This window comes from Pithys albifrons, chromosome 1, assembly GCF_047495875.1.
Source record: "Pithys albifrons albifrons isolate INPA30051 chromosome 1, PitAlb_v1, whole genome shotgun sequence".
Classification (NCBI taxonomy): domain Eukaryota; kingdom Metazoa; phylum Chordata; class Aves; order Passeriformes; family Thamnophilidae; genus Pithys; species Pithys albifrons.
Genome location: NC_092458.1, coordinates 74510057 through 74523617, shown reverse-complemented (window position 1 = coordinate 74523617; position 13561 = coordinate 74510057). Strand labels below are relative to the sequence as shown.

The 13561-nt window shown below is 33.9% G+C and overlaps 1 protein-coding gene across 2 annotated transcripts in view; it reads left to right on the top strand.

The window, feature by feature from the left end:
- The window catches only part of CNTN5 (contactin 5), a 619546-nt gene that overhangs the window by 376377 nt on the left and 229608 nt on the right, over positions 1–13561 (top strand). For both annotated transcript variants that reach the window (XM_071555265.1, XM_071555257.1), the window contains one exon: positions 9842–10060. In XM_071555265.1, the coding sequence (XP_071411366.1) occupies positions 9842–10060 (219 nt within the window). The remainder of the gene's footprint in view (positions 1–9841; positions 10061–13561) is intronic.

Below are 13561 nucleotides of genomic sequence, written 5' to 3'. Positions count from 1 at the left end.
TAGTTTTGAGGCAGTATCAGATCTTGTGTTTGAGCAGCTGAAGAACAATTTTGAAGTTAGTTTAGGATGTTTTAAAACCTTTCTGAAAAGTGAGCAACATCCTAGATTATGTTTTTGTCTGGCCAAGTAGCTATTTGAACTCTTACAAAACACATGGTTTTGCAAATTAGTAGGTTGTATCCTTTGTACAGTGATTATTAAGATTTTGACTGCTCTATGGTGGTATTAATTTAATTAAATGAAATGTCAGTTACAAATTTCTCCTTTGCTGTGGATTGATCTGTTATTTTTCACCTAACACTGATATACATATCATTGTAGGAAGGAAGAGATATAAATAAGAATTTCTATCCATCTAATTACTTTAATTGATTTGTACTGAAATAGTTGACCTTTAGTACCTGGTTCTCCCTTCACATTTAGGACTGACAGCTCACTCTGATGATCATCAACCATGGGGAAAATAAGTTAAGATTTCAATTAAAAGCATGCAGTGTAGGCTAATCTATGGATCTCACATTAGTAATGCTCCATGCTTTCCTGCTAGAGAATACATGTCAAGCTTGAGCAGAAAAATGTTATGTGAAAACTACCTGAAGAAGTAATCTAATGAAGTATATCTAAAAACTGACAAAAAAACCCTCACGCTGAGGAGCCTTTGAGCACTTATGTCTAAAAATTACACCTAGTAAATAGCACCCCTCATTCAGGCCAAAGATCACAAGATATATGAAATAAACTAATTACTATATTGTCTTTCTTAGGTGGCACGAGAGTATTGATGCTCTCAACTGTCTACACAGTTTGCTCCATGTGTTATTTCTCAGAAAAAAAAATGGTCTAAAACTCCTATTTCTTAGACAAACAGACAGAAAAATTCAACACATTGGTAAAGTGTCAGACAGGTCTGTGGTCTTTAAGATGGCACAGAAGTAATAAATGTTGAGCTAGATGAAGTATGGTAATTAGTAAAGTTCTGTTTATATTGATTTGAGTTAAAATTTCCTTCAATAACTTCATTAGAAGAGTTTTCAAAAAGTTTTATGTGTTTTATATCTGAAAAATACTTTTCATCACATGACTTCAGTGAATTTGAAAATGGCACAAAGCACTCAATGAACATAACAGTTGTGTTTCAAACCAAAGCTATGCCAGAAATATATCCTAAATGATTATAATCTCTATATTACATTTCATGTTTTGAAAGAGAAAATATTAAGTGTTTTGATAGAAAAAAATACAACAATAATCTCAAGGCACTTTTCTCAGTTCGAAATTACTTTACTTTGGACTAATGTTCTTCCATAATTGGAATATATTATTACTTCTATTATTTTTGTTGCTGCAGTTGCAAGCATTCTGTAGCTTATAGCATTTTATTTTAAAGTACATTTTAGTTACTGTGGTGTATGTCATATGTTGGATGCAAAGTGGGAATAATTGGGCATATATTTGATGAATTATGTGTCTGAAGTGGAAGTAAGATGAAAAATAGATTGTTTTTTGAGTAGGAAGGGAAGCAATTACTAACTCTACAAAAGTGTTTTTCTATTATTCAAAGTAATTCCTCATAAAAATTCATGACACTAAAATAGGTCTAAGAGTATACTATTCCAAACATGTTGATTCATTGACTCATAGCCACTGGAAACATTCTTTACTATCTCTCAGTCAATATTTTAATTTTTTTAAATCACTTCCTCTTTGTTATTTTAAAGGAAAATAAAAATACAATCCTATTTTTTCCCCATGTCTGTCTATAATACTCTATGTTCTTAAGTTTGGTGCATTGTATGACCAGGTTTCTGATAAAAAGACAAGTTCCATAAAGTGAGAAGCTGTTGCAGATTTTCAAATTAAAATACTGTGTGTCTTCCTTGAACAGTGGACTACCGAAAAGTTCAACAGAACAATTTTTGGATTGAAGTTTTACTTTTTTTTTGCCAAGGACCTGGCAAAAATATTTTGTTTTCTTCCAAGGAAAGACCATCTTGGATAGATAGATTTTCTCCCTTTCCTATGTTATCACATCTGTAATGAAAAGGGTTGATGAAGACCATCACCATATTTTGGCTGGGAACTTTCAGCTTCTATGTCATCCCCCACTGCTTTTCTGGAAAACAATACAAATCTCTTGATCTTCACTCCTCTGCATAAAACCCAAAATTTTTGAGAAGAAAATACATAAATGAAGCTTGACTGATTTATGGTGACAGAAATAGAGAAAACAAGGGTCTTGATGGACCTTATCACTGTCTACAACTACCTAAAAGGACATTGCAGCAAAATAGATGTCAGCCTCTTCTTCCACGCAAGTAGTGACAGAACAAAAGGACATAGCCTGAAGTTGCATTAGATTGGACATCAGGAAGAATTTCTTGTGGTTAAGCATTGGAATAGGCTGTCCAGGGAGGTGGTAGAATCACTGTCCCTGGAGGTGGTCAAGAAATAACTGGATGTGGCACTTAATGCTATTTGACAAGGTCTAGTTGGAAAGATGGTGATGAGTCAGAGGTTGGACTCAATGATCCTGGAGATCTTTTCCAGTCTTTATAAGTCTATGATTCTGTAACGAAGACAATGGAGATCTAAACAAGTTGAAAGGCTGACAGCTATTCACATTACTATCCTTTAAATCTGTGGCAAAAACTAGCCATTCATTGAGCTGCCAACATTCCTCTTCCTTTCCATTACCTGTAAAATGAACCCAGCCTCACTAGCTCACATCCAGACATTTAAAATTAAATTCCCAATAAAGGTTTATATCTTGTGGTTTGGTTTTGATGATTGCCTGCATATGTTGTTGTGATGTCTGTAGTTTTGAGTAATATAACAGCATCTTTAGAATAATACCTCTGACACATTAACTAAACCACCACAGTGGGAAATGCACAAAGGATGATCAGATACACAAGCCAGTTCTTGGCTTCCACATTTTTCTTAGCTTTGTTCTGTTCTGGGTTTTTTTGAGTGTGTTTGGTTGGTTGGGTTTTGGTTTTGTTTTATTTTGTAGGGTTTCTTTTTGTTTGTTTCAGTTTGTTTTGCTTTGTGGAAGTTTGGTTGGTTGTTTGTTGGGGTTTTTTGTTTTGTTACATTGAATATAATTTTATCAGAAAAACATTATTTATTCACATTTTACTATGTTTTAGTAGTTCTCATAAGAGATGATCTGGATGGACACCTTATCAACACAGCTCCCTGCTATTCTTGCATCTTTCTGTCAGGTTATTGCCAAGCTATATGTCATTTAACCATTTAAAAGGAAATCGATGTGCATGCACAGGAAAGGCAGAAAGCATATTCCTGTTTAAAAACTTAAGCAACACTAATACAATCCAGTTTACAGAATGACTGCACGCATTTTCGTAAGCTTAGAAGACTGAAAAATTCCACTGAAACAATGTAATTAAAAGTTGCAATGAGAAAAAATAGGTTAGCATTCTTAGTGACATTTGATTAAACATGCTGGCTCACAAAAATACACAAATGAAGGTCACATTTGCAAGTATTATAAGACTGAGTACATTTTAATTAAATAGTTGAGAAATGTCAGTGAGTTAGTAACTGACCAGAAGTCACTTAAGGAAAAAAAAGGAATGAAGAAAACAAAACTTCACCCCAAGAGTCAGCATCCTTTACTCTCCATAGAGTTCAAACATTATAAAGACCATTGTCAAAGAAGATTTGGGGATGAATTCAGTGAATTTGCCTTCTTTCTCACTTTAAAGAAAGAATGTATGTTGGTCAAATTATCATATACTATTGTTTGAGCTATGTTGAACTATCTTCCCTTTTAAAACAAAACTGACAGATGAACTATAACAGGATAGCATTTGTGGTTTACATTTGTGGACTGTACCTAAGGAACTTGTGTAAATATTTGCTGTCCTGTTGGAAAAGTCAGTTTTGTTCTCCCACAGCACATATGAAATTAAGTTGAATTTAACATAGCTATTACATATTATAGGAGTAAACATCTTTCACATTTTGTTGAAACTCATAATCACTTGCAGGAGACAGATATTCACTTAGGAAGTCTTTCCTGGCTGGGAAGTGTCTTTCTCAAGGGTGGTTAGATGTTTTTTGTTTTTGCTTTTCTCTCTACACTCCAGAGAAGACTGCTGTCTCTCTCTCTCTGCTATGAGGAGAGATAAACAGATGTTACAGGCAGTGCAGGCAGCGAGAGCCAAGGGTGGAGGGGAGACCAAAGAAGAAAAAAGCCTTGAAGGAACAGGAGATGTGCCTTTTCCTCAGGCCTAGTGCTTTGCAGCACTGTAACAGTTTTTCCTTTGTAAATTTTGTGTTCTCAACTTTTTGGAATAAACTTTCCTGAACTTCCACTGCCTGGCATTTTTGGGGGTACCTGCATATTATTTTAATTTACAGCAGCATGTGCTGGAAATAATAAAAATATTCATGAGTAATGGAATGACTTGATACAGAATCATTAAAAAATTACCAAAACTCTTTAATATCGTAGTTTGCTGTTCCAAATCCATTAAGAAAATATGCACTAGGAATAAAAAAATATAGTCTATTTTAAAAGTGTCATACCACTGTTAAAATTACCATTTGGGCCTAAATATACCTTTTGCAGCTGAAGGACCCTTTGGATGTTTCATCCCAGATACTTATTTCTCAGAATGAGGTTAGGGAAAATATTATTCCATTGTGAAGCTCAAGTGCAGAAGCATTTTGAGAACTACCAGTAGGTCTTTGATGAAATTGCTCAAGGATTTTAATTGTAGACTGCTAAAGCTAAAAACACACTGGAGAGTAATATCTACTGTGCAACAGTTAAACTATGTACTTAAATAATGGAAAATATAAATTTATTCTCCTGAATCTCAGAAGTCTAATCCAAACCAAATTAAAGGAATATTTTTGCTGTAAATAGTACTCAAATGAAAATATATTTTAATTAAGTCACTGTGATTAGGCAGTTCAGAAGTCTAAATCTCTGAAGGCAATTGCTTGGATTAGGAAGTAGGTTTTGTTTTCAAGTAAGTGTGATTTCTGCTGTAGTTGTCAGTAATGATTACAGGCTACACGCTTTCAGTAAACAAAAGAAGAAATATTTGTTCATGTATAATTTATTAACCATTTCTAGTTATGTTTTATAAGAGAAACTTTACTCAGATACAGCATCCCCATGAGCAAGACAGAGCAACTGGAGTCAGGATGAAATTTCACATTGATCACTAATTCCCACCAAACAAAACAATTATACCGTGAAAGTTTAGAAACTAGATTCCATAATACCATCATTACTTCAGCACCTTTTCACCATGTAGAGTGACCTTTGTATCTTTTCCTGCTCTGTCTTCCCATAGTACTTCCCATTCATGCTATCTGAGATATTGTTGGTTCTTTCGGTCTTTTAAATCCCGGAATTACAACTGCAGAATTAGTGTTCTCCATTCAACTAGATAAATAATTTTAAAATATTTTTTTTCCTTTTTAAGTGGGAGAAGAATTAAAGTCTTCTTAACCTGATGAGGCAGCACAGAACAAGTTCATTTCACCAAGCTGCCTTTTTTCAGAAAAAAAGTTGTCAAAACTATTTCAGGGTTATTGAACCCTATTTATTGGAGTAGCTCACTGTGGTACATATACAGAATACCAGGAGAGTCATAGCCTAAAAATGAAAAATGTTACTTTAGGAAAAAACTGTAGTTTGATTCAAACTTCTGCAGAAAGGGAGGTTACATGCCACTATAGATTTTAGAATGGCTTCTATTTGCTTTTGTCTAGTGAAGTGATATGTTGACAAAACAGATAGTCTGGAACGAGTCTATTGTATTTTTTGTTTTCTCCAGTCCCACTTCCTGCTTATACCTCTATGTTTGTCTGGCTTCTTCACCTCCAGATATGTTCTTGTGCCTTGAAACTGTTCCAGGCACTCAACTTAATGACATAAAATCAGGTCCCAAACTAAGTGGGACAGGAGTACTTGTTAGCTCAAGATTAGTATAGACTATTATATGCCTCATCTTGAAAGTTGGCATGCCCTTCCAATTAAAAAGAGTAAAAAGATAAAGTACTTCATGGCAGGATTTTGAAAAGATTAAAGGTTATTTTGCTCTCCCATGTGTGTATAGTGTACAATTTGGCCTGGTTGTAAATGAATTAAGTGTAATGGTGGATACAATTTTTGATGTGTTTGTTTATAACTTTATATCTGTGTACTACTTTTTGTGTTTCCTGCATGCCTGTCCAGCAGGGAGGAAGGCTGTTTATGTGTTTATTTCTCTCAGTTTGTTTGTTGAGTGATCCATTTGGCAGAACAAGGTAGAAGGATGCAAGGTCATCTGAGGGAGTTTTATGGAAGCAGATGGAGATGACAGAGAATAGGAGATACAGCAAGGAGGAGAGCTAAGTGTCAGACTCACTAGAGGAGTAGGTGCCTGGCTACACTTTGTTCTCAACATGTCATTTTACTGAAAAAATTATTAATGAAAACAAAATGAAGAATAATAATATAGCATGTTTATGTAGTAACAGGCAAAGGAATGTGTTTGCTCCATGCCCTTTCCAAGCTGACAATGTGGTGCAATAGGAACATAGAAGCTGTATTAAATGGTCTAAGAATCAGGAGTATTAGTGTTCAGCCTCTTATGGCTAATCTTCATTTATTTGTGAAAGAAACAATACACTACTCAGACTGTCTAGCTGCACAGGAGGCTTTTCTGTCTACTCAATCAAAGAAGACTATTTTGTAACTTTTCCAATGAAATGACATAGGAATAATTATTTGAATCTTCTCAAGGTAGAATAGCTGATATAGTCAGGAATATCATCTGAGGAACTATCTTGTTCTATCAACAAAGGGACTACATAGTTTAAAAGGTCTTCAAATATTAGAGTTACTACAGATATAGATATATATAGATATATAGAGATATAGTACTTTCAACAGCCTACTAATACTGTATGTCAGACACTCAAAATAGTTATTACTTGCTGAAAAAGTAGTGATGTGAAGTTTTCCCTAATCTGTGTTCTTTGCCATAGGACAAATAGAATAGCACTATAATACCATACTGAAAAAATAAAAGTCCTTGTATCTGCAGAAAATTCTCCAAGTGTTAATTCATTATGTAAGTTATTACAATAAAGTTTCCTTTTAATACCTCATTCAGATTTGTTATACCATGTTGTAAAATATGCACCAAAAGCACCTCTGCATTGTTTTTTAGTTATAAATCAAAACTTTATCTGGTGTGTGTTTCTTCTATGCTTGTGTGTACTCTGGAGGAATGTCTTCATAACAGTGAACACTAGTGTTCCTTTTTTTCTTTTTCTGTTTTTTTTTTTCCCATATGTAGAAATGAATCCTGTAAAACAAAATATGTATCACTGTTAGAATTAGTTTACTTCTCTATAAAAATATACTCAGGGATAGTTCTGTGACACCACACTTTTTAATTTAGGATTTTTGTTTCTTTGTGCCCTTCATGTAGATTAGAGATCGTTTGTTCAATGTGAGTTACAAGCAGAGAGTATTTTAAAAAGACCGAGAGTTGTCGCATCTTTTCAAAACAAGAGTCTTTTTCACAGGTCTTTGAATTCTTGTAACCAGCTAGAACCTGGCCACATCCCAGCATCATGTGAGAAAAACAGGACTGTGTCCCAGTCTGTCAGCTTCCAGATTTTCTGCTGCATTTCCTTGGGGTATATCAAAGGATCTGAGCTTTGAGGAACTGAGGAGTTCCACAGTGTCCAACTGGTTATCTCTCCTGCCACCAGGACTGCTCTATTCACCACTAAGAATTGCCATCTTCTTATATGGGCCATGTTAGAGAGAGACTTATTCCTTTCCTGTATCCATATTCCTCAGGGAATGTCTTCCTTCTCTGCTCACAAGGAAGATGTTCATTTTCCATTATGCATTTAATATGATAAGTTAACCACGGACACTTCTATTGCTGAAATTTTATTTGGAAGGGTCAAAAATACTTTTGTTCATAAAGTAAATTAGCATTTGTTGAGACCAAAATAAGTAAATACTATAAAAATTTCTAGAAGTAACCTCAATGACCATGAGAGTCTAATCTCAAGGAAATCAGATTTTTTACAAAAAATAGTTATTATAATGGGGCTAGATTTTAATATAATTTTTTTAAGTATTTTCAATATTTCCCTTCAATTCAACATATTTTTCTTTACTCTCCTCTATGACAAAATTGTATTTACTAAGAACTAAAATACATTAATATTACAAAATGTTGAAGAGATATCTTAAAAGACAATGAAAGGTATTGTTTGTGAAATCATATTTATAGTCCAGTGATAATTTTTCAAGAGGACATTTAAGACAAATTTTCATGCTGTTTTAATTTATTAAAATTTTATTCTGTTTCACTCTCCTTTGTGGGCCAAGAAAGATTATATTATGCTTATGATATACAAACCAGCATGATGCACATAATGAAGATTATTTTTGATACCAGGATGAAAACCAAGTTAAAGGAGAATTCTCCATATTTGTGTTTTTCCCATTTGATTGTCAAAATTTAAATCCAAAATTAGAAAGTGATATAGCTTCATCAAATAATATGAGTTCCTCTAGACAAAAGTGGTAATTTTATGATAATGGTCATCATTTGGCAAATATCAGCTTCTTCTGGAAGATAGAACAGTTGAAATTTTAACATCTGACCGAAGACAATAAATAATGTGCTGAAATAAGTTTTTCCAAAACCTTAGAGGCTCTAAATATGCTTTGTTATATAAAGTAAAATGCATATTTCTCTAATTGTAAACCATTTCATATATAAAATAGTCAAAAATATATTTATGATTAGAATATTTTCACAAAAGCTTTCCACCAAGGCTATGATCTAATATTTTAAAGAGATTTTATATAGAGTGCACTGCTATTTAAAGCTTTTGGACACTCATAGTTTTCTGTTGTTTGTGTTATGCCAATGTGAAGGATGTCTAGTTTTTAAATATTTATCACCAGCAGAGATAACAAAACAATGATCCTTTTTCTTCCAGCCACTTCCACTTGTCCTCTTTTCCCTCATGGGCACTTGATAGGCAGTCTGAGTCCCTTTGCTCATCTCTATGAATATATTTTTAAATGTTTGTCTCACCTCCTTAGGGCTGTTGCCTTTTCAGAACAACTGATTTCAATAGTTCTACTTACTTTGTTCTTGCACACCATGAATTATATTTTTAACCTATTATAATAACACAATTTACTTCCTTTATGTTTGGCATTACACAGGGACCAAAAACTTTATAATATTCTTTATTTGTAAACACTGAAATTTTAAATACAGTCAGAAAAGGCAAAAAAGGGGGGTTACAGAGACAGAAGAGGAGGTGATTTTAGCATTTGTATGGCTGAGGGGGAGATATTTGTGCATATATGGACTCTTGAGCTGCTTAGTTAGCCCACTTGATTTGCAGAGTGGTGTTGAATTGAGGAACATACTTAGCTTCAGTCAGTGTTTCTGCTTTGCACATCCAAAATAATAGAAGGTTGTGAAGGAAAGATGGTGGCTTTCTACTCTAAATATAGGGTCATAGAAATAAAATTCAAATAATTGAAAACTCAAGTTTCTGTAATAAAGAAATTAAATAATCACCTGATTTTTATATTGTGGTGAAACCGCAAGAAAATTTTCTGACTTAGAGATAATGCTGCTACCCAGTTCTGTTTAGAAGCTGAATGCCTCATCAAGTCTGGGGTGTTTCTGTCACTCCCTGTATTGATTTTTTTTTTTTTTTTACTTTTTTACTGAGTAACTAAATATTCTTTTGAAAAGTGATGGATTTTGTTTCTCTATTTAGTGTTCACTTCTTTTTTTATTTGTTTCTTGTTTTCCAGAATATTCAGAAGCTGTTCCTGGTCTCCCCACTTCATATGCTGCTATTCTAAGAATCAAATCTGGTAGTTCATCTTTAGCCTCATTTAATTCAAAGAACAGACCACGGTTAAGCAGTCCTTCATTGGGAAATGTACCTTCACCAGGCTGGAGAGGAGACGCACAACATTATCACTCCCCAACAAACCTCTATCACTTTTCAGAGACCTTCAAGCATGACGGTAAATCTAATTTACTGCTCTGAAATGTTTTTCAAAAGCAGCAAATTTTAACAACTTGCTTCAGTATTTCTCAGACATAATTTTGAATTTTATTAAATATCACAAAGTGAAAATGAGCCTCTTTCCTTTAGGTTCTTCAGATTAGCCTTAGTCACCACTTAAAACATCCTTATTTATATTAATAAAATTCTTGAGTTTTATTTGGTCTCAAGGTGTTTTTTTCTTTTCTCTTTTTACATTTTCAGAGCTCTTGAAGGAAAGGTGTTCTAGTTATGTGATGATGAAGTGTTAATGTTTATCAGCCAGGGTCTCCTAAATGAGAAAAATGCTAAAGCATCCTGTGCTCATGTGTGGTCATGAGAGACCACTGCTTCATGTGACAGGACATTTTTAGGAGGGGAGGAAACATATTTTATTGCAATAGAGAATTTGAATAATTCAAATGTCTAATATATGCAAAAATTCAGGAATCAAGTTTTCCATTAAAAAAAAACCAACAAGCCAGCACTTTTATTAGCTGTTTAATTATACACGTTCTCAAGTGACTTCTCAATTGATTTCCCAGCAGACATGCTCAGTCACCTGACATGGCTTCTAATAAACGTCCTTTTATACTGACTTTATGCTGTTTCATTTGCACTCTGGATTCAACGTGTGTTTCCTGATATCTTAAATTAAAAGACCTCTGCTCTGGCTCTCTGCTGAATTCAAACTATCTGGAATTATTTTGCGTAAACATGCAGCTAAGGCAATGCAGTTCTCTTCAAACTATGTATTAATGTGTAAAGTCATGACTAAAAATATGTGAATAGAAAGTATGAATTATTCATTAAATAGTCTTGAAGAATCATAAAACTGCAAACTCTTATGTTTTCTTACTGTTCCAAAAACTTTCGGAATTGCTGGAATTGAAATCAACCTTGAATAAGCACTCTTTTTTCCCCCTTCATCTTTGTTTTTATATATTTTTGAAGAAAATAAAGAGCAAGGTTTGTGTCACAACTGTAGGTGATTTAAGCAAGATCTGAATCTAATTTTTGTTGAATGAGAATTCCTGATTCCCTACAATCTGACAGATTCACCATTTCCCAGTATGAATTAAAGACTAAGCTACTAATATTTTTTTCCATTCCTAAAAATACTTGGCAACATTAATTCATGTGTCATGCAGTTTAGATATTATAAATTATGTTCAAAACAGATTTGTTTCAGACCACAGAACAGAGAAAACATTTCAAGCAACAGGCAAAACTTTCTTAAGACACACAAAAAATATGCTTCAGAAAAGATAAATCTGAAAATACGAGATAATAATTTAATCCCCTTTTCAGTGTGAACTCAATCATGCATGAACTGTACACTATTCCAGCATGCAGAATACTAGAATCAACGAGCATATCTTCAGACATGTATATCTGCCTGAAATTATCTCAAAAAGAGTGTCCTCAAAATTTCTCTACTTTTAGATTAACTGAAACATAGTTCGGAGATTAAAATATATTTAGAAATGCATATGTAACAAACATATATGTGTGCAAGTATATGTGTGTGTGTCTGCTTCTATACATGCAATATAATTCTTGCGAATTTTAGCCACCTTTGTAATGTTAAAATCCATTGCATGCATATTTAATCATTGGAACATATTCTGCCATGATGCATTTTGGGGCTTCTTTTTCATTATATTGAAGTAAATTTTATATTTTTATATATGATAATGATATTAAAAGAGGTAGGCATTCTTTATTTCTTAGGTGCAAATGGAAAGATTATAGCATAGAACCTACTTGCAAAATAAATATTAACACTGAAGTTAATAATTTTTTTCAGAGTTTAAACTGAAAAGAGTTTCTAGCTTTTAGTTGAAGAAAGCAATACATGTTTTTGGAAATCAGGGTGACTATACATCTAAAATATTTTCTGAATATATTAAACAGTTTAAACTGTTGATTTCCATGATAACAAAGGCTAACCAGAAAATTCTTTAGAGACATCAGGTGAAGTTCATACAAGAAGCATAAGTTGAAAGTAAAGAAATGAAAAAAAAGGAAATTAATAAGCAAGGTCAATAGTCAGTAGCACTAAAATGTGATGAACCTTTACAAAAAAGTGTCTTTTACTTTGTAGGACCAATTTGAGATAAAACAGTACTGCTTTACTTTAATCAATTATTATATGCACAACTCCGCCCACTTTCTTAATGTGTCCTGAGCATATTAATAAAGAGTGACAGATTTCTGGGTTTGATATGTGATGTGTCAAGTAGGTACTTTTCTGAGTAGGGCCTGTATGCAGAACCCAGTGTGTATTTTACGATGGAAGATGTTAGTGATCCCTCATTTTAGGCTGATTCAGAAGTTCTATCATTTTAAAGCATCTGCTGTGGTTTTTCTTTAGATAATTCTTCCATCTCCACATGGGTTCAGCAAGCCTTTAAAACTGAGGGGGGGGGGGGGGCAGGGGCGGGGGCGGGGGGAAGTGAAAACATTGTATAAGAAAACATTGTATTCCTGGTCTTGTAAAACCTTGTGTTTTCAAAAATTTTTCTGAGTTACTCTCTTTTTAACAAAGAACTGTCATCACCCTTGTGGCAACTGCCATTTGGACAAATTTTGTCAGTGCATCAGAATAAAAACTGAAAGTGATTGGTCCGAAGATCTCTCTAGTTCACCTTCAGAGGGATTAATCAAAGCCACCCATCAGTACTGTCAACAGCAGCAAAAAAGTCCTTCAAAAGGGATATGAACAGAGGAAGCAGAGAAGACCTGAAGGAATACTTTCTTCTTCCATATTCACAGGCTGCCTATATATATCCCCTCACATAACTTGTCTGCTATTTCTTCCCATGAGTAGCTCAGCCTGAGAAGATGGCACCAAGATGACTGTTTAGGCCAGACATATAGCTTGAATGGTACTGTAACATTGCAGACAGGGTCAAACTGTATTAAAGACATTTAATGCATGTGACCAATGCAGTGTAGAATTTACTAAACCTTCTCTTTCTGCAGACAATTACATTTTACAAATATTATTTAAGCAAACATTTATAATACACTCAATTCCCTCATTCTTTAGAAATGCAGCACATAGAATTATCACACACTAAAAATAATACTGCAAATGCAGCTTCAATGCAGGTGTTTGGACAGGGTCATATTTCTTTCCTCTGTCATGCCAAGGTTTCAGGAATTAATTCCTTTTCACAGTATATTTATTGACCTGAAATTATATAAAGAATGGCTGCAAGAAAGCTGACTGTTGAGGAATGACACTATTTCAGTTGCTGTAGAATTGAAAGTAAATGAAATTTAATTTTCATCTGCAGTTTGTTCTCATGGTACATGCATTGCTCAGCAAGAAGAACTAAAGAGTGTCTGTTTTTCTTCCATCAGTAACTGAGGGAGAAATAAAACTATGTCTGTAGATAAGAGAGGGAAACCAATTTTGGCTACTGCACAAGTTGCAGGACACACAGATTCCAGCTTGCATTCCCAGGAGTAC